Below are 25,709 nucleotides of genomic sequence, written 5' to 3'. Positions count from 1 at the left end.
TAGTGGTAAACTGAAACTTTGTTAAAAAAAAGAAAAACTCACTCAATAGTAAGTAACGCAATGGGAAGGAGGCGAGATTAGTATGCATGGTGGCGAGTGTGACGGTAGGCGCGACAGCGAGTGCGAAACAGACATGACGATGACCACAAACGGAACATAGATGGAGCGTGAACGGAGTGCGATCGAGCGTACGCGACAACGACCTGAAGGAGGCGAGGTGATGGCGATGACCATGAAGAGAGACAAAGGGGCACAAGAGATAGTGACAATCAAGTCTTGAAACCCTAAACCCCAAACGACCTCGTTTTTCTTAATTTTTCCCCTTTCAAGCTTGCAGAATCACTCCAAACTCGCGATTCTATACGATCCTATCGATTTCACAGTCAATTCTTCCAAGTTTATGTAGAAAATGAGTTTACTTCCAAGTTAACTCAGAAGCCATGTCTAGAAAGATAAACTCGTATGAGCTTACGAATTAACTCGAGAGTTTAATAGCTATGCTAGACATAGCCTCTAATATTTGGGTAAACCAACATAAAAGTTTGTTTTTTATGTTTGATTTGTTTTCTATTGAGTATTTTAGATTTATTTAAGCAAAAGGTTTTTAAAACTCTATTCATCTCATCTTCTAAAGCCATTTGCACATGTATAAGATATGGATGGAAAAGAGTTGTTTCTCATCTTGTGATGAAATGAAGAGAAAAATATGTGACAATGCAACAAGGACAATTTTACGCATTTGTTATTTACTCATATTTGGTGTACTAGCAACTCTTATGTATTGTTAGGGTTGACATTGTCTTAATTTAATTGCATACCACTTTTAAATAAGACCTCGTAAACTTTGTTTAAACAATTTTGTTCGAGTTATGATATAAATATATAGTATAATTATGATGTTGCCGAGTTTATATATAAATTATGGCTCAATAATACATTTTAGTTGTGCTATTAGCACTCATGTTTAACTATGAACATGTATATACATGAAAAACATAATCATGATAACTTGTATAATCAATTATCCTAATTAATATACCTAATGATTACATGGTTATACATATCCTAATTAATATACCTAATGAATTACATGGTTATACATAATTGATAATTTATATTAGTATAATAGATTATATGACTCTAAATAATTAAATTTGAATAATCAAATAAGACAAATACTAATTTTTTTTTTAAAAATTTTCTTGCTATCACACATTAATGTTAACGTATGCTATGGAAACCAATAATTTTAATTAGTCATTCATTTACCTACAAATCAATGAATTTTAACAATTAGTATATCAACACACTATAAACAAAAGAAAAAATTATTTTATTAAATGAAATTTAAAATATTACATTTTCACGTTTTTTTCATATAATCACATGAATAAACAAATTTTAACTTTATTTCCAATTCATTATATATAAACAATTTAACATTTTAAATATTTTTTATTTTTTTCTAAGTTATTTATTATTCAAATATCACTTATACTCTTTCTAAATAAAATACACTGATTGACATAGTAACAATTTTTTAAACACCATTAATTTTTTTCTCCTTATACTTGCATTAATAATGTATATTAAAAGAAATTTACCCATTTTTTCTACATATTTTCTCTCAATTCATTTTTATTTTATTTTTCTTTTGCTTTCACATCCCTGTAAGCTTAAAAGGGTTTTATAGAAAACAAAGTCCACCCTTAACATTTTCCTATAAACAAGTATTATAGTTTTAAAATCTCAAAATAAGAGAAAGATACTATTTTGAAAAACTTTGAATTTTATAAGAGGAAAGTTTACTTTTAAAGTTATTACAATTTTTTATATATCTTAATTTTTTGTTCAAAAACTTAACTTATTTTAATTTTAATGATTTCCAATTATATTTGCATCAAGACGATGTAATACATTTTATAATATATTGTGTTATTAAAAAAATGAAAGTTAATTCATTACTAACATAGGAAGAATCATAAAAATAAACAAATAAATTTTCACATGCAAGCATTAATTACCTTCTTGAGTTGAAAGCCATAACATACGGAAAATGCAATAAACAAAGTACAAAAAGAAAGAAATGAGATGGCTGCACGTGTCAGTTGGCTTTCCATGCAAGAGTGACACGAAACACTTTGTGTTGAGTTCAGTGATTTCTTATTACTTTCCTACTTGTGTTTTTTTCATCACCTCACTGCACACACGTTTCTCTCTTTTGCTTCATTTCCAGGTTCTCTTTCTCTCTTTCTTCAGTCTATTTTTTTATTCTCATATGCATATCATATTTATTTGATAATAGACATAGAATTAGCAAATTTGTATGCTGCACATTGAATTCTGAAAGCAATAGCGTTTCTGGGTTGTTCTTGATTTTACCTTTTACACCCGATGACGATGGATTGTAAGTTTGTGCCTATATAAAAAGTAATAGGACCATTAGAAACGAAACATACTTTACCTTTTGAAATTGAAACTACTGCAATTCATGAATCCGGAAATTGCATTCACTGGAATCTTAACTACTTGGGAAGAAAAACAGAGGTGTTGGATGAAGTATAGTACATTTAATTTGATTCTATTCCATTTTTATAGTTGTACTATGGTAACAACTACGTTTTAAACCTAGGACCTGGTGCAGACTACCCAAAGCCTTCACTGCTATGTTGACTCTGGTGGGTTCAATTCTATTCCACTTCATAAATAACTCAAAGAATGGGAACTAATGTTATTCTTTGTTGTCTCGTTCCTTGAATCCAAAATTAGCCTAAAAGTCTTCCGATAAATCCAACCAAATATACCGATTTGCAGGTAACAAGCACATTGCTGCCAGACCTGTCTCTGTTGTTTTTCCCCAAACCTTTTCCTTTCAAGGATGAATGGAGAAATTTACAATTACCAAAAATAATACTGGGCAAAACCCTTCTACCCGTTGATAATGAAATTGATCCGATAAATGAAACAAGAAAAGAACCTGGTTTTAAACTTCTCCATCATTGAGACCTGAGGAGCACTAGAATCTGGGAAGTGTAAAATATACCATTGAAGTTTGCTGTTAGAGGAAATACAATGTAGACACCTGAAACCCGAGGAAGAAATATATCAACATGCAGTTCTTCACAAACTTTATGCAAGAATCCATCACCTAGCTTTAATCCAACCAACTAAAGTAGTGTACTTGAGAGTTGAACATTTATGAGATTGAGGAATTTTCAATTACTTCAGGCTATAAACTCTCCAACTATGTAATTTACCATGTTTGTCTTTTTTTGCAGGTGCTGGTGCTGAAGTAGTGGCCTTTCTATATGGTTGTTGGTTGGTTGCTATGTTTGATTTCCAAATTGTCAGTAGTTTGCATTTTGCACATCATATACACACTAATTACAGAAGAACCTTATGTTGATTCTGTTCCAACTATTAATGGTTTATTATTCTTGCAGATTCAACCATGAAGGGGTCCAATTTGTTTGATTTCTTCTAGCGTACAGTGGTGTTATTGGGTGCAAAAGTCAATCTGCTGGTTCCAAACCAAGTTTCAACAATGATTCTTTCTGCCCTTTTAACTTCTGTGGGAATTAATCTTGGCCTCTGTTTTTTATTTTTCACCCTATATTCTGTATTGAGAAGGCAGCCTGGTAATATCACTGTCTATGCGCCACGCCTAGTTGCTGAAGGAAAAGTTAAAGAGGGTGGCCATTTTAACTTGGAAAGATTGTTACCTACTGCTGGTTGGGTGAAGCAGGCATGGGAGCCTTCTGAGGACGAATTTTTATCATCTTCAGGCCTAGATGCTTTTGTTTTCATGCGCATATTTATCTTTAGGTGATAATATGTTTGGTTGTTTCTAAATTTGAAGATATATCATGACATTTCTTATCAAACCGAAATCTGCTAGATAACTTAGGTTTTTGAGGTTTTAATAATTGTTTATGGATTTTTCCTGCATTACATGTGTCAATGATCTATCTTTAAGCTTAAGTTTATATATATTTCTATGTATACGAAAATGAACATGGATGATTTTCCATCATAGAGGATTTCCTATATTATACTATTATTAGTTTACACTGCTGTATATTCAATTCAATTGTCTTAATTTTTTTCACCTGATTGGCACCAACTTTTGCTGCTTTTATTCTTGAATGTCTAACTGAATGTAAATTGTAATGTTTTCAAGATGATACACATTCATATGCAACCAACTATTTTAAGTGACAGCTAACTTTTATCTTATTGTGGAGCCAATCGTATGTTCATTACAACTATTTGTTTTGCTGTAAAATATGTGCAAGTCTTTCTATTTTCTGTGACCTTATTCTGTTTATTTGAAGAACATTTTACTTCTTTCAGCTAATGTTTTTCCATCTTTTTATGGTATTGTACAGTTTGAAAGTATTTGCTGTTGGTGGACTTATTGGTATGTTTGTTCTTGTTCCAATTAATTATGCGGGGAGTCAACTTAGTGACGATTCGGATTTTCAGCACAAGTCTCTGGATTCGTTCAGTATTTCTAATGTTAATAATGGTTCAAACAGGTGAATGTAATGGATCAAAATGGTCTTAACTGTTGGTAATTAGTTATTCATGATGCAGAACATGTATAAAATATTTATTTGTAATTCTTGAGTTAGTTTCATTTCGTTTTCTCCAATGTTTACCCAATTTTATGTGTGAGAGAGGAGTTAATTTTGTGTATGGTTGGCATTGACCTTATGGTGAATGAAACTGATGAAATCTGGAGCTGCTTTCATGGAACTGGATTTCCTGGGCTCACAAAAAATAGAGAGGAATTCGTTTTGGAAAACTTTTCCTCTAGAACTATTATGAGCAATGTAACTACTATATGGATTCAACTCAGTCATTATGCATTATTACCTACAAACTTGATGAAAGATATTGTTCATTGTGTAAAACTCTATCTTTAAAGTTTGTAAAAATCAAAATTTATGCGAGAAATTTTATTTTTCACCTCTATAGCAAGTAGCTGGGACTGAAAGTGAAAATTTAGTTATTTCATGCATCAAATGAAATAGCCTGTCAAGGCTCCTATATTAACCAGGCATTTCAAAACTGTTAGGATTTGTGTAATCTCATGCATAATTTTTGGTTGCTATGTTCATTTTAAATTCTCAAAGCAAGTCAATATAGTATAACATTCTGCACATTAAATTGCCTGCCTAGGGGTGGTGATTTCTATATAATTCTATTAAATTGTGTTATTTGATGACTTTGGATTGTTGGATATTCTCTCGAGTATCTTTTTCACTATTTGTTGTTTACATTTTTAATAGATAACATCATTTTCTTCAATTCAAATCTTCATTTGATCTCTCCATTGTCTCCCATGAGTGGGACAGGAAGCTTTGACTAGATTAAGAAGCCTGAATTTTCATTGTCATACATTTACTTTGTAAAGTCGGGGTTTTTAAATAATTCATTTCTTCACCCAAAGCCTGAACATGTAAATAATGCATTGTCATTTACGTTTTCATTTGGCCCTTATCCAGGTTATGGGTCCACTTTTCGGCTGCATATATTTTCACTGGAATTGTTTGCTATCTTCTTTATTGTGTAAGTTTTATTGTTCAAGTTAGCTTTTATTTTTCCTCTTCTTTTATGAAGTTAGGGATATAATTTCATGTTTAATGTTAATTCCTTATGCAGGAGTATTTGTACATTTCATCCAAAAGAATTGCTTATTTCTATTCATCCAAGCCTCAACCTCAGCAGTTTACCTTATTAGTCCGTGGTATTCCTGTTCCACCTGGAAGTACATGTCATGATACTGTTGAGCGTTTTTTCCTAGAGTATCACCCTTCCACATATCTCTCACATTCGGTGATCCGCCGAAACAACAAACTTCAAAGTCTTGTTGTAAGTGTTTTTCTAGAGCTCAAACTGATTCAATCTTTTTCTCTCGATTGTTGTTTTCATAGCAAATCATTGGCATGTAATGCATCACTTTGAAATGGTAGAGTATAGTTTCGAAGTACTTGCATGTCTAGTTTGAAACATTCATATTTTACCTTGTTAAAGAAGAAGTCATTAAGAGAGAAGAATTACAATGGAGGAGGATCTGTGAAAAAGAACATCTGTGAGAGCAAACTAGTCCTGGGAAAATAACTTACAATCCTACTTGTTCTGGTTTTTTTATCAGCAAAGAAAAAATAAATAGAAATTGAGCATTTGTGGGGTACTCTAACCCTTTTACACAAAATGTGCATGTTAGCCCTCTACATAAGATGTTTAAAGAGCCCAAAAGAGAAGCTTGCTTCAAACAAAAGCTTCCCACATGAGCCAGGTCAACATATATACCTGATTATGATTCAAAATATAAACCCTGCTCATAATTTAATACCCACCAAAGATACAGGAATTCAAAAAGGTGCCTAGTATGCAACTCACCAAACAAAACAAAAAGGGATAACCAAACAACACCCCAGATTCCTTGTGTTTTATTCTTGCCTTTCGTAGTAACCAGACTTGGTGTTTCTTGTGCTTTCTCTTGTCTTCTTGTTGTGTATTGTATTGCATATGCGAAAAATCTATATCTTATTGTGTTATCCTTAATGCTTTGCATAACTACCTTAATATAATGGTTTTCATACTGAATAATGAAAATTAAGTATTGCAGATTAAAAACAATTATTGATATATTAGATAACAGCTTAAACTTTGAAGGAAAGGTTTCTTGAAAAGCTAAAACCTCTTTCCAATATTGTTGAGATTAGACATTGACCTATTCTTAAAATATTTCAATTTCTGTTGATATGCTGGAGACTAGACATGTTCCTTTTCTTGCTGTTTTATCCCATTGTTTTTACTTCCAAATGGCCTCTCTTTTATGAGAGAGGGGAGGAATGGTGCATTTTTTTCTTGAATTTGGTATTATGTTTCTTCAGGAGTGTTGAAGTTGAACTTCCAATAAATTTTTTTCTTGTAACTAAAGTCAATTTTTTCTTCAAATAGTACTTCCAATTTTTTGACTGTTAAAGTTTGTTCTTTGAAGAATGATGCAGATAAACTGTACAAAAAGCTTACCAATCTGAAACAAAACAATGATGCTCCTAAAAGGCACCGACGAGATGGCTGTTTGGGAATTTGTGGCCGCAAAGTCGATATTGTAGATCACTATGAAAGGAGATTGGGTGATATAGAAGATAATGTGAGACTGGAACAGTCCTCTCTAGAAGCAAAGGTAAACTATCTTGTTCAGCCACTAAGAACCTACATTACTGGAATTCTGAGAAAATAATTATGTTTCCTCTTAAGTGTAAAGTTGTTTAATGTCTGGTTTGGATTGTAAGCTGCCTAATATCAAACTGAAATGCTTGGATTATCATTTGCATAAACCAGATTGGCTCTCACAGCATATTTAACTTGATTTGTGATATTAAGACTTGGTTTTGTTCATTATTGGCAATCTGGTTAATAGTACAATACAACATGGCAGGAAGCCAAATGAGATTGTAGAAAGAAAATATGCTAGGGAAAGAAACTCAAATGAAATTGTTTCCAGAACTCTGAACCATTAACTATGATTAACTATGCTCTGAACTAGGAAACATTTTGTTTTGTTAGATAAAAGAACATAGTATACCCATTTATTACTCAACACCAAAATAAACAACAAATATGTTCTGATTTACTAATGTAACAACGAATATGTTAACAACAGCAGTAGAACAGTAGTTCCTGTTGCTTACTGGATTTGGATCTTAAAAAGTTGTGCCATACTCTTGGATATTTGTTCCTACGATGGATATTATTTTTTAATACCTTGGTTTTTATGGTTCTTTTGGTGATGTCTAATACACCCTTATTCTGTAATCACTTTCAACTTAAAGGAAGTTCAAGCTGCCTTTGTCTCATTTAAGACACGGTTTGGTGCTGCAATAGCTTCGCGCATTCAAGAAAGTGTCAATCCCACAGAATGGGTTACTGAGAAAGCTCCTGAGCCTCATGATGTTTATTGGCCTTTCTTTACCGTTTCATTCCTCAAAAGATGGATCAGCAAGGTGGTAGTCTTTGTTGCCTGTACTTCTATTACGGTTCTCTTTTTGATTCCAGTTGCAATAGTACAAGGTCTTACCCATCTTGATCAATTGGAGACGTGGTTCCCCTTTTTGAAAGGCATACTAAGACTGTAAGTGGGGAATTTTACCTTAATTTATCTTTCTCAATGAGGTCATACATCGGAGTCATAATATAATATGGTACTCTTGCTTGCAGTTCCATTTCTATTTCATGAAATATCTGGTTTCATAAAACTTTATCTAATTTATCAGAGCCAGGTTTCGATCCTGGGACCTGTGGGTTATGGGCCCACCACGCTTCCGCTGCGCCACTCTGATTTGTTGATTGATTTGTGCAAACTAAATTTGAGTATTTATATATTAATTATTTCATGCAAAATAGATTTTAATATTTATCTTAATTATTTAATCTCAACTTTTTGTGTACGATCATCAATTTAGTTATTAAAATAAATAAAAAATTATTCATCAAGTTTTTAAAACTTTTTTTTTAGCTTTATATATAATGCATAAACTTAATAATTGGCATATTTACCTTTTCTTTCATTATAAGTGTTTACAAATCCTTAATACCCAATATATGTGCACAGTTTTCTACAAATGTATGATTTTATTTTATTTTCTTTTCTTGAACAGTTGACTCTGTGTTTGTGTAAAAGAGTATTGTTTTCTTTTAGCATTGATAATTTCAATGTTTTTCAACTGAAGTTTCCCGATATTTGTTTTCAGGTCAGTTGTTAGTCAAATTATAACAGGATACCTTCCCAGTTTGATTCTTCAGCTGTTTCTGTCATTTGTTCCACCTATTATGGTTATGCTTTCATCCATGCAAGGATACATTTCATGGAGTCAAATACAAAAGAGTGCATGCACTAAAGTATTATGGTTTACTGTCTGGAACATCTTCTTTGCCAATGTACTATCAGGGTCAGCTCTCTATCGAGTGAACGTCTTTCTTGAGCCAAAAGAGATTCCCAGAATACTAGCGGAAGCTGTACCATCCCAGGTGAGAATAGCTATTGTATCCCCATGAGACAAGTGCATGAACTTCCCAAAGTTATCCAATATTATATTAATTGAGATTGAATTATCAGCAGTTTTGTTTCTTAATTTTATTGAATTTTATGTTTTTATATTTGTCTATACCCAAAAGTATAGCTTTAGGAACGATGTTTCATGTAATTTCTGTATGCATCGTGTAGGATATAGACCCCATGAAAAGGTGTTGCAGATAAATCATTTTTATCATAATTTTCATGTTTGATGGTTAAGACCTGCCATTTTTTGTTGAAGAGCAAACAAAGTCCCACATTGAATGAAAGAAGGACTAGTCAGGGGTTTATATACACATAGATATCTCCAATGGTAAGAGGCCTTTTGGAGTGATACTAAAAGCAAACCCGTGAGAGCTTGGCCCAAAGCAGACAATGTCTCTCCATGAGTGGAGTTCTATGTGTGTGTCGAACCACCTGTTGTCTTGGAATTTTGATACTTTTTTAAAACAGGAATGATCAATTATAATCAATGCTCACTGTCTAATATATAACTTTTGATTTCAAAAATACCTTTACGAGAAAGCACATATATTATGATAATTATTAGATATCGAGTTCATTTTTTAACAATTTATATATTTGGTGCAGGCATCCTTCTTCATAGCATATGTTGTAACTTCTGGATGGACCACTATAGCATCAGAACTATTTCAATTGACTACACTTCTTTCCAATTTTATGAGCAAAACTTTTTGTAGAAATAATGGTGATTTTGATCCCCCTTCAATACCTTACCATAGTGAAATTCCCAGGATTCGTCTCTTTGGTCTTCTTGGTGTAACATACTTCATCCTTGCTCCTTTGATACTGCCATTTCTCTTAGTCTACTTTTGTATGGGATACATCATTTATCGTAACCAGGTCTGCAAATTGCTTCTTTACCCCTCTTAAAAATGATTGATTCGTTAATATGTTTCTCATATATGCTCACCTACAAATAGTAACTCTATTGTTTTTTCTACTTTTGGAAACTGTTGATGGGAAATATGAATTTGGTGATCATATTGCCATCTGGAGTTGAGAGTTTCATCCATAAAATTTAAACAATTTAATATTATTTGCAGCACTCTTTGATCTGTATGACTTTAGAGTGTAAAAAGGTCAGTTGATGGCCATTTAGAGTTCAAAGTTGGAAGCAGGAGTTCATGGTGCATTGGACAAATTAATTAATTAATTATATATATTTAACTCTAATGATGTCTTAAATATCTTTTGATGACAGCTGTTGAAAGTTTATGTGCCAAGGTTTGAAACTGGAGGAGAGTTTTGGCCTACAGTGCACAACTCCACAATTTTTTCTTTGGTACTGATGCATATAATAGGCATTGGTATTTTTGGCTTGAAGAAACTTCCCCTTGCATCCATATTGACTATTCCTCTTCCAATTCTCACACTGCTATTCAATGAGTATTGCCAGAAACGGTTTTTCCCTATATTCAAGGATTACCCTGCAGAGGTATGTTAAACTTTGATAGTTAATGATAATTTATCTGATTCTCCCTTATGATAATGTAACCTATATGCATTCCAAACTGCCCCAAAAGATTAGTAGTCATGTTACTTCCAATGGTTTTTCATTTTCTTGTTTGGTTGGTTTAATTTCAACTATGTTAACCTTGAAAAATCTTTGTCATTTCTTTCTGCTTCAAAGGGCATGTTTTTCTATTGAGTTATCGTCTTCTATTTCAACTTCTGTGTTCTTATGAATGGATGTCTTGCCACATGCAGTGTTTGATTAAGAAGGACAGAGCAGATCAGAACCAGCATAATATGATAGAATTTTATGATGAATTGGCCAATGCATACAATGATCCAGCTCTGATGCCAAAGAAGTATTCTGAGAGACCTGATAGTCAGAGATCTCCACTTCTGAATAGTTCATAGCTACCTTCCTATGGCCTTGGCTAAAACTCCTAACAAGTTTATTTGATTGTCCTTTGGATGTCTGTAGTGTTCTTTGTAAATTGTTGGATTTGATAATGTCTGAAGTGTTCTTGTAAATGGTTGGAGTTGATAATGTGTGTTTGTAACGAGTGCAGAAACTTGTAATATCAGTATAAGCAATTGCAAGATCTGTGAGTTTGTAATACTATGAGTTTTGATTTTAGTCTCTAAACAAAATTCTTAGGTTTTTGTTTTTAGAAAATTTTATGGTATCATCTATTTTTAGAATTATGAATATCTATAGTATGTTCAAGTTTAGCTTTTCAGACAAAGCTAAGTTTGTAAAGTGCTTGAATTATTATATGATATAGCATTAAATCTTTCTAAATAAGATGTTGAAGAGAAATAATAAAAGTAATTCTTGGAATAGATCTTATTAAATATATTAAAGTACTTAAAATATCAATATTTAAATCTATGACATAATAAATTAGAAAAATATTTATGAAAAAACAAAATTTAATAAGTTTTATAAAGGTGGCAAATTCATAATCCTTTTGCAGAGACATGTTAGCCATTAACCCATAAATAATTAATATCAAGTTATTTTCAATTTCGTATTTATAAATTATTTAATTAGTTTTATTTAGTTTATATACTTCAAACATTATTTATAAAAGGCATAAAATATACACACAGCTATATAATTACAAATTTACAACTAATAATTACGTTGATCAAGTATGGTGAATTCTTGTTCAAAGTAGATTCCATATGTATAGCAGAAAGAACATCTTCTAGAAACAACATCATATAATAATTATATCTAACATTTTTTCTTCAAATCCTTGCAAAACTAAATAATAAACAGTTGTGAATGACAAATGGAAAATAATAAGAGCAAAAAAAAAATACATTATAAATTTAACATAGTTTTGCACTTATATTTAATAAAAATATTATTATTTTACAATTTCTTTTGTTAAAAACTGTAAAACTTCATACAATTTTTTTTTCTGAAAAAAATATAGATATTTTCATATTACTTTTCTGATAAAAATTACAATTTTTTTTTTCAAATAATTTCTGACAAAAATTTCTAACCTTTCAACAAGAGACAATTATTGAAATCTATTATATTCTAGGAGATTTATTAAATTATTGTGAGAATTAAAAACAACTATTTATTTTTATAAAATTTCTTTCTTATATAATTCAATATAAAATTTTGGCAAATAATGATTTGAAGTCCAACATAAACAATTGTTAATTCGTCACTCAATGCTAAGCAAAGATGAAGCATATTCCATATTATGCTGCCAATTAGTCATTCTACCATTGAGAATATGAAAAGAATAATAGAAGAAATTGACTTTTTATATCAAATGAATATACTATTTTCTTACTCTTCATATGTCATTTACTTATTTTCTTCCGTTCGTTGTGAAGAGATTTTCATAGAGAAATAAATTAATCTGATAAAGCAAAATTTTGGCAATATATATAAAAAGGCTTTTGTCACTTATGTTGTAGACTTCTCAACACTATTATATTATCATTTTCATGCTTTTCTTCATCTCATATATGTTTCAATAAGTTTAAAAGTCTCACTTTAATTCCGGGATTAAAATTATTTATAAACATTTTTTTATAATTTATTAAGATGTATTTTTATATATATATTTTCAATATAAGTAAAAGTTGTTAAAAAAAATTTCAAGAGATCTTTATGATCAATCATATAAAGAATCTCTATTAGAGAAAAATACTAAAATATTTATTTATATATTAAAATATAACAAAGAGAATGCATGATTTAAAACTCAAGATAAAAATATAAATTAACCGTGAATTAATATATTCTTTATCTTAATTTCTATGTGCTGTGGTTAGAGTTAAGTATTTGTACAAAAGCACCATGTAATTATTCAAAAGATTAATAAATGTATTATATAATAATTGTTTGAATAACGAATGTAGTTATATATAAATAACATTTATTTTCTCTCTCTTTATTTTAATCCTCGTATCTTTTACTAAACTAAGGATGATTTTTATATATACACAATTAAGGATGAAAACAAAATTCGTACCCTAGATAAAGTTTATGATTTATGACAATACTAAATGGATATCCTTAATAAATACATATAATTAATATATTTAATTACTTATAAAATCAGTGTAAATACTTGTTATCCGCTCATATTTTTTATATTTTTCTAGATAATTTTTTTAATGAATTTTATTTTAGTGTTAAAAAAATAAGTGGTCAAGACAAAATTATCAATGAAAATAATATTAATAATTGTATAAAATTTAACTTCATCTATTTATATTTTTTATTTAGCCTATAAAACTGAAGTTATACTTAAAAGATTAATTTCTTAAAATTTATATTTTGGTATAACTCGTTTAAATTTGAATTGGATTATGTATTATATAACTGTTTAGTTACTCCTCATATTAGGGAATGGATCAACTAACAATCTAGTAACTAACCAGATATAATAATTAAGGTAATCAATGGGTATTTAATAGGAACAATAAAAGTTAATGATTGAGGATTAATTAATAAAAGTAATAAAAGTCATTAATCTGATATAATTAGAAACTTATTAGAAAGTTTATAAATATATGTTGACATTTAGCTAAAAGATAATTTTTTTTCATAACTCAATTTTATTACATAATTATTGAGAAGAAATCACTCATTTCAGTATAGAAGTATTTTCTACATGTAACTCCCAAGTAGATCTAACAACTCAAGAGTATTTATAAACTATTTGACAATCAAGACTTAGAGGTATGAAATAGTAAGCAAGGAGATAGATCATCGATCTCCTAAACCAAAATATTTTGGTGTCCATCGTGGGACCTAAGGATGACAAAAGAAACTCAATGATGACCACTAAGAACATGGGAAAACAACCGGATTTGATAAAGCTTATTTGAGAGATACAGTAACAAATGCAAGAAATACAAAGAAGACATGATGCTGAGATAACAGCTTTGAGACACTATGGATTTCTTCACCATTTTATGTACTTTATTTGGTAAACAATGTGTCTTCAGTTAAATTCTTACTTACCTAGCATTAATCAGCACTAAATAGAGAAAGAATGAGTCACTAAAAAAACTTTATGAACTTTTTCAAAATAAAAATAAAAATTAAAATGTATTCGATAAATAATGAAACGGGTCCAACAATCGTCATCCTTATGCTAGATATATCTTTAACTAGAACTTCTAATTCAAGTAGAATAAGAATATTAAAAGATAATTTCCTCTTCAGAAAATAATCAGTTAAGTTACCACTAATTAAGTTACGAAATATGTGTTGTATTCTTCTTTAGATTTTTACCCTATCTTTGCAATAATAATTTATGACTATGTGAACAACATAAGTAAAACTAATAGTTAGGATTGAAAAGCAAAATTAAAACGATAATAAATAGCATAAAAGGTAAAGTTTGTATCTTTGTGCACATCATCATGAAATTTATTATTATTTCTTCTTCACACACAGTAAAATATAATAAACATTTTATTTAACAGGTTTTAACTAGGTCTATAGGTTCAAAAGTTATTATTTGTATGTATTTGATATCTTCTTAAAACAAGAAAGTGATAGATAAATCTTCAAAATATATAATAACTTAACTTGTGGAACAAATTTATATAATAGAATTGCATGTGTATGGAATTTAATTGATCAAACAATGAACATCATTCATATTCAAACGTTATTTTCAGCAACAAAATTTTGAAACATTTGTCAATTTTTACGAAGTTCGTAAACAATTAAATGGAGACAATTCATTCGTTAAGAGCCTGCCACGTGGAAGAAGAAGGGAGAGGATGGACTGGTCAATATTTGAATACAGTCACCATTAGGTTATAAATTTAAGGTTTATTTTTATATTATATCCATAAAATAATTTATCACTGACTTAATTATAGGTTTTGTCACTTCTATTTTTAATATGTAGTTTTTTATTTTTTGTGACTTTAGTTATCAGATTTTAGAGTATTTGAAATTTTAGTTCTGCACACGTTATTTTTATGTTTTAATTAATTTAATTATTGCTTAATGGTATTTGAAATGATCGTAATAGGTTTGGAGTTTAATAATATCAAATTGAATTAATTGATGGTCAGATAAAGATCTGATAATAGGAGTAACAAAATGAATACATAAATCTCGTTATAACAGGTTTCAATCATGATTCTTATATCAAATATTATATTAAGAAGTGAGTTTTAAGTTTAACTCAACTTACCAAACGAGTTTATACGATGAGACACACAAATTATTGAATAATAAAATAGAAAAAGGTCATGATGATTCTTTCTCCTTCAATAATAATGCTCAAATATGAGTACCTAACTTAATTGGCCATCTTTATTGATTAAACATATCTTTTTATTTCATGTTTTAATTAAGGTTAAATGAATATATATAACTATAAGTAATTGTGATGTTCATTATGTTTGATATGAGGTGTGATGCTTATAGAAGTTTTACATTATGTTTGATGAACGTGGAATGAATTATTTAGAATGAAAATGAGATTTAGGATAATCACAAATGAAAATGAGATTTATAATAAATAAAATTTGCTTATACAATTATATTGATAAAACTATATTTATGATAATGAGTTAAAAATTAAAAATAATTATATAAATAATATTATGACAATATTCTAGATAATGAAATGAAATCGCATAAAGAAAAATAAATGTATAGTAAAAAATATAATAAAAAATAACTTAAAAATCTAAGAAAAATTTTCTATCAACTTAGTTGAAAAAAATAACAAAAATTGTTTTAACGAAACAAAAAGTAATAATAAGTTTTTTATATTATCTAGTAAATGAATAGTTTATGCTATTGAGTATTATAACAGGTAGAAGAACATAGACAAGACAGATATTTACATACTAATACTTATTCTTATATCTAATTAAAAAAAAATAGGATATTATCCATTAATCGGTCAATATAGAAATTTATTGTCAAAACAAGAACATATTTGGACAATACACACAAAGTGAATTTATTTGTCATTCATAGTTTACTAAAATATGTTTTTCATTTTCAAGGAAAAATAAAAAGAGAAAAAATTAAGAAAATTATTACCCATAGTTTACTAATATATAGTATATGAAAATCTATTCCTTCAATTATTTTATCACTAGATGACATACACCCTTTTTTGTGATTGAGATTTGTGATAAAATTCAAAAAAAATAGGATGATTATGTAGAGGAAGAGGAAGAAAGTGATGTTAGTTAATATCAAAGGGTTGATCATAGAAAACTCAAATAAAAGACATAAAGGCACAATTTGTTGTTTTCTGAAGGACTTTGTCTCATTCTTTGCTTCTTCCTCACACCAAATCTTAAATTAATTCTATGCATTCTTTTTCTTTTTCGTCTCTGACCTGCAAATTAGTTGCTATTATTTCTTAATCTCAAGACAATTAATATTAACCAAATATTAGTATTTCTTTTTCAATTTTATTTTGTCCATGAAGTGTTTAAAGAGAAGAAAATATATAAAAAAAATAGAAATTCATGAAGGAAAAGTGCTTTTTTATTTGAACATAGCTCAATTTTTATTTCCATATAGCTACATAAATATAGATAAAACTGTATATAAATATATATTTTTCTCGTTAGAATTTAGTTTCAGGAGAATGAAATTCTGAACTGTTATTTTTTGTAATTTATTTTTCCAAAATCTCTTTTTTTTTTAAATGAAAAAAGAATTAAAAATTCAGCTCAGAATTGTTCAAAATCACAGTTTAGAATTTGATTTTTGAAGAATTGGATTTTAATTTATTTTTCAATCATAGTTCGGAATTTAGTTAAAATTGTTTGGATAATAATAAGAAAGTGTTATTAATAATCTCTAATACTTCTTTATTAGTTAAAATTGCTTATAGTATTATGTAAATTAGTAAAATCACTATCTTGAATTTCTTAGAAAAGTTCTTCCAATTATGCGAATGCTAGTTTTTCTCATTTGAAGATATATCACGAAAACTCTAAAACTTGCTATAGGGAATTTTCTCTTCTTTGTATGAAATTAGGTATTCTAGAATGATGTATGTGATGGCTAATTAAGAATAGTATAATTAGATTTTTTTAAAAGCAATGATATTAGAGTTTTTTTTAAGCAATGATATTATTAGTTAATATCAATGTGATGATAAAATAAAAACTAGTAAACAGGGAAAAGGCCAAATTTGTCTCATCTGCACGTCATTTTAATATTATTTTTTTTAAAATTTATTTGCTCATTATTTTAAGTAATAACACAGTGCGATTCTTTTTCTCACAAGTCACCATCATTCATTTTAATTAATTAATTAATTAAATTATCATTATTATTATAAGACTATCAGCATTTTTCTTCAACGTTTCGTGTTTGTTCTTATCAAGACAGTGCAAGATTCCTAGAAAGTCAAAGCAAATGAAATCAACCCAAATGGAGAAGAAAAACAATTGTCCAGTTCAATGAAAATCTGAAAATTTTTAAGTTTGATTTTGTTAGATGTTAATTTCAAAAGTTTTTCTTTTGTATATATATCTTAATCAAATTAGAGGTTTCTTTGAACGTGATTTAAAAATAATTATCGTAATAATCAATTTACCAATTTAATTAAAATATGACAAATTTAATTATTTGTATGCATTTTTTATTCTTACTTTGGATATACCAAAATATATAAGTATCAGATTTATAAAAAATAAAGTCAATAAATAGCATACAAGTAAGTCTAAATCTCATCTTACAGTATATATGATTTTATGAAATTAAATTAAGTTTATGAGGTTGAATTAAAATTAAAATTAATTTTTTAATATGGTATTAAAATTTATTTTAATTAAATTTGTTATATTGATTTATTATTGAGGAAAGTTTATGATTTATTGATTTATTGTTGAACAAAATTTGTGTTGAGAGTTCATGTAAATTTAAGTCCTACATTAGATAAAAATGAAAAAGTATAACACTGCTATATAAAGGTGAAAGATCCATTAATCCATTATCTTAAGGTTTGAATAAAAAATGGTATCAATCCTTTATATGGTTTGTAGTTAGATGTTATTTGTATGTGTATAATGATCCCTCTACTGAAAGTCTTCAGTTTTAAATAATGATTAAAGGAAATCATTATTAAAGGTATGAAATGCATAATTAGAACTTGATTTTCACTTTAACAGCATCTGATGTATGTTATGAGCAAGAATCGAAAATGTTCGAGAGGAAGATGATTCCTAAGTTGGTCCAGAAATGTCACTATCTGCAGTGGCTGCATGACGAAAATCCCATAAAAGCTTTGCACATTGAAGCACTTGATCATCACAAAAATAATTCATCAATCAATGCTTGATGACGACATTACAAAAAGGTTTTCATTTTCAAGTGGGTTAGGCTTGGCATGATGTCCATGGTGGGGCATTGGGGGAATCGCATTTATTGACACTCATCAGCACTGACGAACACAAAACATTAGTTAACTTTTTTGTGTGTTTATGATTCATTTAGGATAATGCCAGACTCCTTGTTTTGCTTGAAAGAGACTTCTCCTACCCACTCTTATTAACTTCAGTAAATGTTTCTTTCATACTTAACACTATCCAAGAACCAACCCATCATTCTGCAGTGGTTTTGTTAGGGAATAACTTTGAAAGAAACATCTTTCAAATTCCAATGCAAAACCTTGAAAACTGTTTGTTTATTCTGATACACTTAATAGTCTCACATTAATTAATTAGAATTCGAGATTAAAGACAAATTAAATACGTTTTTCTTCTTCAATACTTTAAAACGTCTTTTAAGAACAAGATTCCGAGAGAGTTAAAAAAAATCCTTGAATGTGATGATTGACCTTAATAATGTTATTTAAACAAATCTACTATTATCATAAAAACAATGAAAGTTGTCCAAGAACCAACCTATCATGGTGTAGTGGTTTGTTAGGAAAAAAGTATGTAAAAACTTGAAAATTGGTCTGACATATCTAATAATCTCACATCGTTTAAAAGTCAAAGTTAAAGATAGATTAAATATATCTTTCTCTTTCAACAACTTTTTAAACAAAAAATTGTGACATAGTCTCAAATTTTAAAACAGACAGTACATCAGATGCAGTGATTAATTCTAATGATGTTACCTGAACAAACTTGTGTTACCATGTTTATTACTACTATGAAACTCTAAATCTATTTAGATAGCATCAACCATACTTGTAAATTTACCTGAAAAGAAAGCTAACAAATATTGATAACCTTGATTTCCTAAACAAAGATTGGTAGTATTACCTGTACTTACCATATCTACAATGTACTTTTTTATTTTACTCTCACTCTATTCCCTACACAAAACATATGTGAGTGGATCTATGGAAGAAGTTCATAAAGTATCAAAGTTGATGATGGAAAGATAAACCAAAACTATATAATATGTGAGGTAAAATCCAAATATCAACTGCAGCTTGTAAAATAGTCTAGTTTCTGCTGTACAAGCACATAGGTTTTGGCTACTCAGGTTGTTTTACATGCTGTTTTTGTTTTTGGCAGCTGAGTGTGAAACCCTCTGTCTCACATTTAACTTCTTGCCTTGGACAAAGTGAAAATGAAGAAGGACAAGAAAATGGTAATTAAAAAAGATCATAGATCACACTATTTTAGTTTGTAGCTTTGGATCACAGGGGAAGATTATATGAAGTGGTAAATGACCAACTAAGGCTTGCACTGTGAAATAGAATATGCTGAACTGAAGTTCTATCATACAATACAAATAATCTATTTTCCCTTTGTCCAAGTCAAACAATCTTCACCAATTACAAAGCCTGAGAAACTGCCAAATGTTTGGATATAGAACCAGAAATGATAAAGAATTAAATATGTGGAACTAATAACTGTGACCTGGTCAGATCTAAAACTAAACCAGTTCAAAGAGCCACACACTTTGCACATATAAAAGCACAAACTAGCTAAGGCAAAAAACATAGCAACCAAACTTCAGTTCCTTCTAACACTCACCCTTTAGCATAAGCTTAACCAAAGTATCAAACCAAGCAAGCATAGTAGTTATTGCTCTCAAAGAATCACCCTTTAAGCCTAATCAATTCAGGAAACAGAAAAAGCTCAAAAGGGGTAGATGGCAAGGAAGAGAAAAGTTGGTGAAGTTGTGGAAGAGAGAAACATATGTGAGGGAACCATGGCTTGGGATGAGATGATGAAACAAGCTGCAGCACTTGGAGGAGTTCAAAGAGCCAGAAAGAGGTTTGTTGGGGTGAGGCAAAGGCCATCAGGTAGATGGGTGGCTGAGATCAAAGACACCATTCAGAAGATCAGAGTGTGGTTGGGGACTTTTGACACTGCTGAGGAAGCTGCAAGAGCCTATGATGAGGCTGCATGCTTGCTTAGAGGTGCAAACACAAGGACAAACTTCTGGCCATGTTCTCAATCTTCCACAAGTCCAGCACTTTCCTCAAAAATCACAAATCTCCTCCTTCAAAGGCTTAAAGAAAGGAACAACAACACTTGCTCCTCTTCCTCATCCTCCACCTCCACCTCACTTCTCATCAACCACCAACATATGCAACAAGAGGTTGATGCATATGGTGATGGATCAACACAATTCTCAATTGACCAATTCACTGACTTTCTCAATGACCCTGAAGATTATAGCACCAGCAGCAATGACTTCATCAACAACAGTGCACAGATTGACTACATTACTAGCAGTTTTGAATCATGTTTGACTGAAGATACAAAAGTGGATGTGCAATACAAAACCAGCATTGTGACACCACAGACTTCAAGTACTGATGACAGCAACTCAGGAGTGGAGGACAGTGAAGAAGAAGGCACTGATTTCAGGTTTCTAGACAACATTGCTCCACCTGGTTACTATTCTCCTTTTGAGATGGCTGAAGAGATGGAGGAGCCTGTGGAGGCAGAGAACTATGGAGGTGATGAGCCTTCAATGCTCAGAGCTATGATGAAGAGAATGACATATGAGAGGAAGTTCTCAGCTTCTCTCTATGCCTTCAATGGAATACCTGAATGCTTGAAGTTGAAACTTGAATCAGCAAACATGAAGGGAAGAGGAATAATAACTGATCAATTAACCAGCCTCCAAATGGCCTGCAGCAAAAACAGGCTTGAGAAGAATGAAGAGGAGAAAGAGTACATGGCAACAATGGATGAGAAACAGGAAGAACAACACCAACAACAAACAACAACAACAACTGACATGGATTCTTCTAGTGTTGATGGAGAACTTTTACTTTGGAATTCACTAGATCTTCCTCCAATTTGCTTTGTTAATTTGCTAGAAAACGGTTCATTCAATTAGCAATATCATTCATTTTGTGTAACATTATTTATTCTGAGAACAATTATATTGTAACATTAGGCTTTGTAGTAAGCATGAAGTAATATCTTCTGCTAATTGAAATGCTTTATATTTTCTTATTTTATTCATAGTTCTTAGTATGGATGAGTAACATTGAATTTTATTCTGTAACAGAAGCTAGTATTGACAATGAATTTGAGACTAGTATAACATGACTATGTGTTATCTTTGCAATGTATTCCAATTTAGTTGTAAAAGGGTTTTGGCTTATGCCATGCCTTATTATACATTATTCTTGATAAAAAGAATTAGAAAAATGTAAATTAATATCTTATGTTTCTTTATTTTTTTTGTCCAAATACAAATTTTATTCAATAAATACATTCCTGGAAATTGTATTTGAACTCTTAATGCCACATTCATATAATTTGAAATTACTTCATTTTTAATTTGAGCTTAATTTTGATTATTTCTTTTCTTTTTGTTAAACAGTGAAACGTTTTACAGGTTAAGCTTAATAGCTAATGAATATTAATATATTTGGACATCTTTTACTGTGATAAAATTATACATATAAAGTTGTTAGTGCGTGTGATTATCAAGGTTTCAATTTTAATAAACTTGTAGATTAAAAAGAATATGGTGAGAATAGAAGATTCGGTAAAGCTAACTGGTTAAGTTCTTTCGATGAAGATTATTCATCTACCAATAAATACTTTACCTGTTATCTGAAAAATTACACTTTATAGCCTTAATTGTTGTAAAGATTATGAATGAAACACTCTTTCTATATACAAGAAAATGCATTGATTGGCCAATTAATAATATAAGCAGAATTTAATATAATGTTATATCCTTCAAATTAAGAATATAATGTTATATTAATATTTCAATTAAAGTTAAATAATTTTCACGGGGTTTAATAAATTAACTATTTATATGAAAATCTGGAAGTATTATATTTCTCTGTCCTGGTCTTTGTCAATGGTCCACCGTTTGCTGAAATCTGGTTTAGTTTTAAAGTTCTTTTTAAAATATAAGATTTTAAATAAATTGTGTACTAGTAATAATTTTTTTTATTAAATAAAAATTTGTAAAACACGATTGATAATAAATTTATTTGTTTTAAAATACTCATTATATAGTATAACTTAACGTAGGTTTTATATTTATTTTACCCTTGCATTTAGGCATACATACATTGTAGAGTAGGGTGATCAAGATTCTTCTCACTTATTTTAATATTGATTAGGTGGGATTTAAATATCAACTAAATAGTTCAATGACAATTAAAAACTTTAACGACTCATTCTCATCCTTCCAAGTGATACTTTGTTTAGTATGTCTGACTGACATCACCACAATTATCATAATTCAATTATCAAACAAATACCCGTTTTACTTTCTGTCTTTGCTAAATTAGTTAATTTTTATTTTAGTTTTGACAATAAAGAATATAAAGTAACTTGAAATAAATTTAAGTGATCAAAATTAAATTACTTTACAAAATAGAGAATTAGGAACCCGAGAAAGGTAAGTCATTAATGCAAATAGACCATTTTAAAAATGAAAGAAAATTAATTAAATTAAATTCTCAATCATTTTACATTCCATAAAATATTAAAATTCTTTATCAAAACACTGACCTGACGGTAGTTAAAACTGTGTAAAAATGCACGAGAAATTACCACAAATAAAAAATTTAAGCATTTGAAAAGGTTTACAAACATCAAAACTACCGTTTGGCGAAGTTAACCATATTTGGGGATTACTAAATCAACCCAAGAATTTAAAATGAAATTCTCTACAAAAGCAACATCCAACCCCATGCTTCAAACAACACATTACAGAACAAATCCATATAAAACATGTCATCACTCACCATGTGAACACATGTGGACCAATATTGTAAAATCCCAAACTGGCCTCTAACTAAGGCAACCATTCCTACCCTGCATTTAGTTCATGACTCTATTGACAAATGTTTTGCACAAGTTAGCTAATGAATAAAAAAATAAAAGATGTAGAAAATGACATGTTTAAGAGAAAATGTTTTGCACAAGTTAGTTCATGACTCTATTGACATGTTTCTAACATGTCTCACTACCATGGAAATGCAACTCAACATGAAGGTAGAAAAGAGAAAGGGGCGTGGAAAAGAATAATATAATCTACATAGCAATATATAACACAAGCATCAAGCAGCCTGATTAATCATAACTGATTAAGAATGCACGAAAAAATATGGTTTACACAGATTCTAAAATACATAAGCCATGATTTGCCAAATAAAATGCATCCATAAAAGGAGCAGTAATTGAGTAGGGAAGCGGGGAGAAAATGCTTATCTGCAAGCTCATGTTCGATGCAGCCTAGGCAAACAACCCCTCGGCTTCCGAGCAACAGACATAAGCAGTCAATTACAACAATAAGTTCAATACCATAAACAGATGTCTCTGTTGGAGGAGAAAGCTTTCATTAAAATCTCAGGGATTTCAGGGGATAATGAAAATTAAATTAACTGGTAAAAAGACGGACCTAGTCAGACGCCATGATTTCGGAAGCAAATGCCATATGCAGGTTGCCTCAATCATGATAACCCATAAAAACTGGGGGTAGGCTAAAAGTACCGACAAATAGATATACCCATACTGAATGGGTACTGGTATGTACAATGTATGTTTATTCACATGCAGCACGAGGGCTCCTTTGTGACTTATGAGCTTTATGCTAGAGAACACGAAGCTGTGAAAGGAAAGCAGCACAGAGATCCAAGAAAAGAAACTGTGGGCCCTGGACCCTCTGAAGATCAAGTAGATACTTCTCCTCACGAGCTTTGTAAAGCTGCCAAAGAGATTATCAGACTTTGAGAACGTTCAAATAAAAAAAGAAGTGACAATAGTTCTATCCAATAACGACAGAAGAATAAGTATACAAGAAAATCTCATTTACCAAATTATGGACTACTAGCATACTAGTCATTGCACTGAAAGGATTACTATACTTACACCCAAAGAACAAGTCTAATTTTCTAATATTAAAAACAAAAGAGGTCGGAGGAAGGGAAATACTAAGGCTCTTAACAAACTAAAAAAATACCACCAACCTTGTCAATAAACATCCACATTTAAATCCAAGCACAACGGATATTATGGTTGTCAAGATAAATTACCTGCACTTCAAACTTGACCACATTTGACTTAGAAACAGCCTCATCTTCAATAATGCTGGAATCATTTCCAAAGTAATGATTACTATGCACAGAATTGTTAATCATTCCTTCATGATGACTGGGAATGCTAGCAACCCATCTACACTTCATGTTATAGTGTCCAATCTTCTTCCAACAAACATTTAATTCTTGCAGAGCTTTAAGGACCTCAGTCATTATTTCACGTGGTTGTGCTCGAGACTGTCACAAGTTAGCAAACATTTCTTATAGAAACTATCAATAATAGAGAACGCTAGCAGTTTAGTACCACATTCTATTATTGACTGAAATTGATTGAAAGTGACAACTTGAGTCTCAAATTTTATATAATGACTCACGATTTTGTAATTTCCAATAAATTTAAACTAATAATACAGAATGTATTAGAAAGAGTCTGTTGCTAGAACTCATTAAAAATGACAATTTGAGAAAACTTGCACACTTAACACCTTCAATCAATTAGTACCACATTCTATTATTGATGGAAATTGATTGAAAGTGACAAAAATTTGAGTATCAAATTTTATATAATATAACTCACGATTTTGTAATTTCCAATAAATGTAAACTTAGAATACAGAATGCATTAGAAAGTCTGTTGCTAGAACTCATTAAAAATGACAATTTGCAAACAAGTTGCACACATAACATAACACCGTCAATCAACAAAGATGATGCCTCAGTCACAAGATAGATGGAACCAGTTCAGGACAATTAACATAATTATTTCATTATAAGGCTAGGAACCATCTTGGTGATAGTAGTATAAATTAGATACTCTAAGCATGAAAAATAAACTTGATATCTAATCCGGTTCAGTATGAAACAGCTAGTAAGTAAAATATTACACCTGAAGCCCAAGGGCCCATTTTCTCTCAGCAGGGAACTGTTGCCGCATTCCTACTCCCTGGTAATCCATATATCCTGTGCTGTGGTGTCCAACAACTGGAGAAGGAACTTCACTGGAATGGATCCGATTGAAACCAGAATCCTATGCAGTCACATTACAAAAGAAAAACTTATAAGCCTATCCCGTTTTAAAAGAAACAAATGTAATATCAAGAATAGAAAACCTACAATGGTTATATCACAAACCCACTATGAAATAGTAAAAGAGATGAGGGGAAATCTCCCTT

At 30.1% G+C, this 25,709-nt stretch overlaps 3 protein-coding genes and 1 non-coding gene across 11 annotated transcripts in view; 2 read left to right on the top strand and 2 right to left on the bottom strand.

Annotated features, from left to right (window-relative positions):
• Positions 1 to 2,177: 2,177 nt before the first annotated feature.
• Positions 2,178 to 11,164, top strand: LOC106759492 (CSC1-like protein HYP1). 3 transcript variants are annotated; one of them, XM_014642721.2, is made up of 12 exons: positions 2,178 to 2,236; positions 3,279 to 3,346; positions 3,444 to 3,825; positions 4,389 to 4,538; positions 5,511 to 5,574; positions 5,668 to 5,877; positions 7,013 to 7,201; positions 7,851 to 8,149; positions 8,769 to 9,045; positions 9,683 to 9,955; positions 10,317 to 10,550; positions 10,823 to 11,164. In XM_014642721.2, exons 3-12 carry the CDS (start codon positions 3,545 to 3,547, stop codon positions 10,976 to 10,978), a joined length of 2,133 nt encoding a protein of 710 aa, XP_014498207.1. In that variant the 5' UTR covers positions 2,178 to 2,236; positions 3,279 to 3,346; positions 3,444 to 3,544; the 3' UTR covers positions 10,979 to 11,164. The 3 variants fall into 3 exon arrangements, with proteins under 3 accessions (XP_014498207.1, XP_014498287.1, XP_014498370.1); XM_014642801.2 differs by having other exon boundaries at positions 2,186 to 2,236; positions 3,279 to 3,318; XM_014642884.2 differs by lacking the exon at positions 2,178 to 2,236 and having other exon boundaries at positions 3,290 to 3,311.
• On the bottom strand, positions 8,286 to 8,357 carry TRNAM-CAU. Its single transcript has one exon. It is a non-coding gene; the product is annotated as a tRNA-Met (tRNA).
• An 8,378-nt stretch (positions 11,165 to 19,542) lies between the features above and the next one.
• Positions 19,543 to 21,719, top strand: LOC106757603 (dehydration-responsive element-binding protein 2F-like). The gene has a single exon (XM_014640308.2). It carries the CDS (start codon positions 20,160 to 20,162, stop codon positions 21,360 to 21,362), a length of 1,203 nt encoding a protein of 400 aa, XP_014495794.1. The 5' UTR covers positions 19,543 to 20,159; the 3' UTR covers positions 21,363 to 21,719.
• Positions 21,720 to 23,546: 1,827 nt separating this feature from the next.
• The window catches only part of LOC106771421 (SNF1-related protein kinase catalytic subunit alpha KIN10), a 12,903-nt gene continuing 10,740 nt past the window's right edge, over positions 23,547 to 25,709 (bottom strand). For 5 of the 6 annotated variants that reach the window (XM_022785001.1, XM_014657399.2, XM_014657410.2 and 2 more), the window contains 3 exons: positions 25,424 to 25,564; positions 24,535 to 24,774; positions 23,547 to 24,206 (listed from right to left, as the gene is read on the bottom strand). In XM_022785001.1, the coding sequence (XP_022640722.1) occupies positions 24,093 to 24,206; positions 24,535 to 24,774; positions 25,424 to 25,564 (495 nt within the window). In that variant the 3' untranslated portion in view covers positions 23,547 to 24,092. The remainder of the gene's footprint in view (positions 24,207 to 24,534; positions 24,775 to 25,423; positions 25,565 to 25,709) is intronic. The other variant, XR_001376464.2, reaches the window with a different exon arrangement.

Source organism: Vigna radiata, chromosome 1, assembly GCF_000741045.1.
Source record: "Vigna radiata var. radiata cultivar VC1973A chromosome 1, Vradiata_ver6, whole genome shotgun sequence".
Taxonomy (NCBI): domain Eukaryota; kingdom Viridiplantae; phylum Streptophyta; class Magnoliopsida; order Fabales; family Fabaceae; genus Vigna; species Vigna radiata.
Note: the sequence above shows the minus strand (reverse complement) of the source record. Positions and strands in the feature narration are given on the sequence as shown.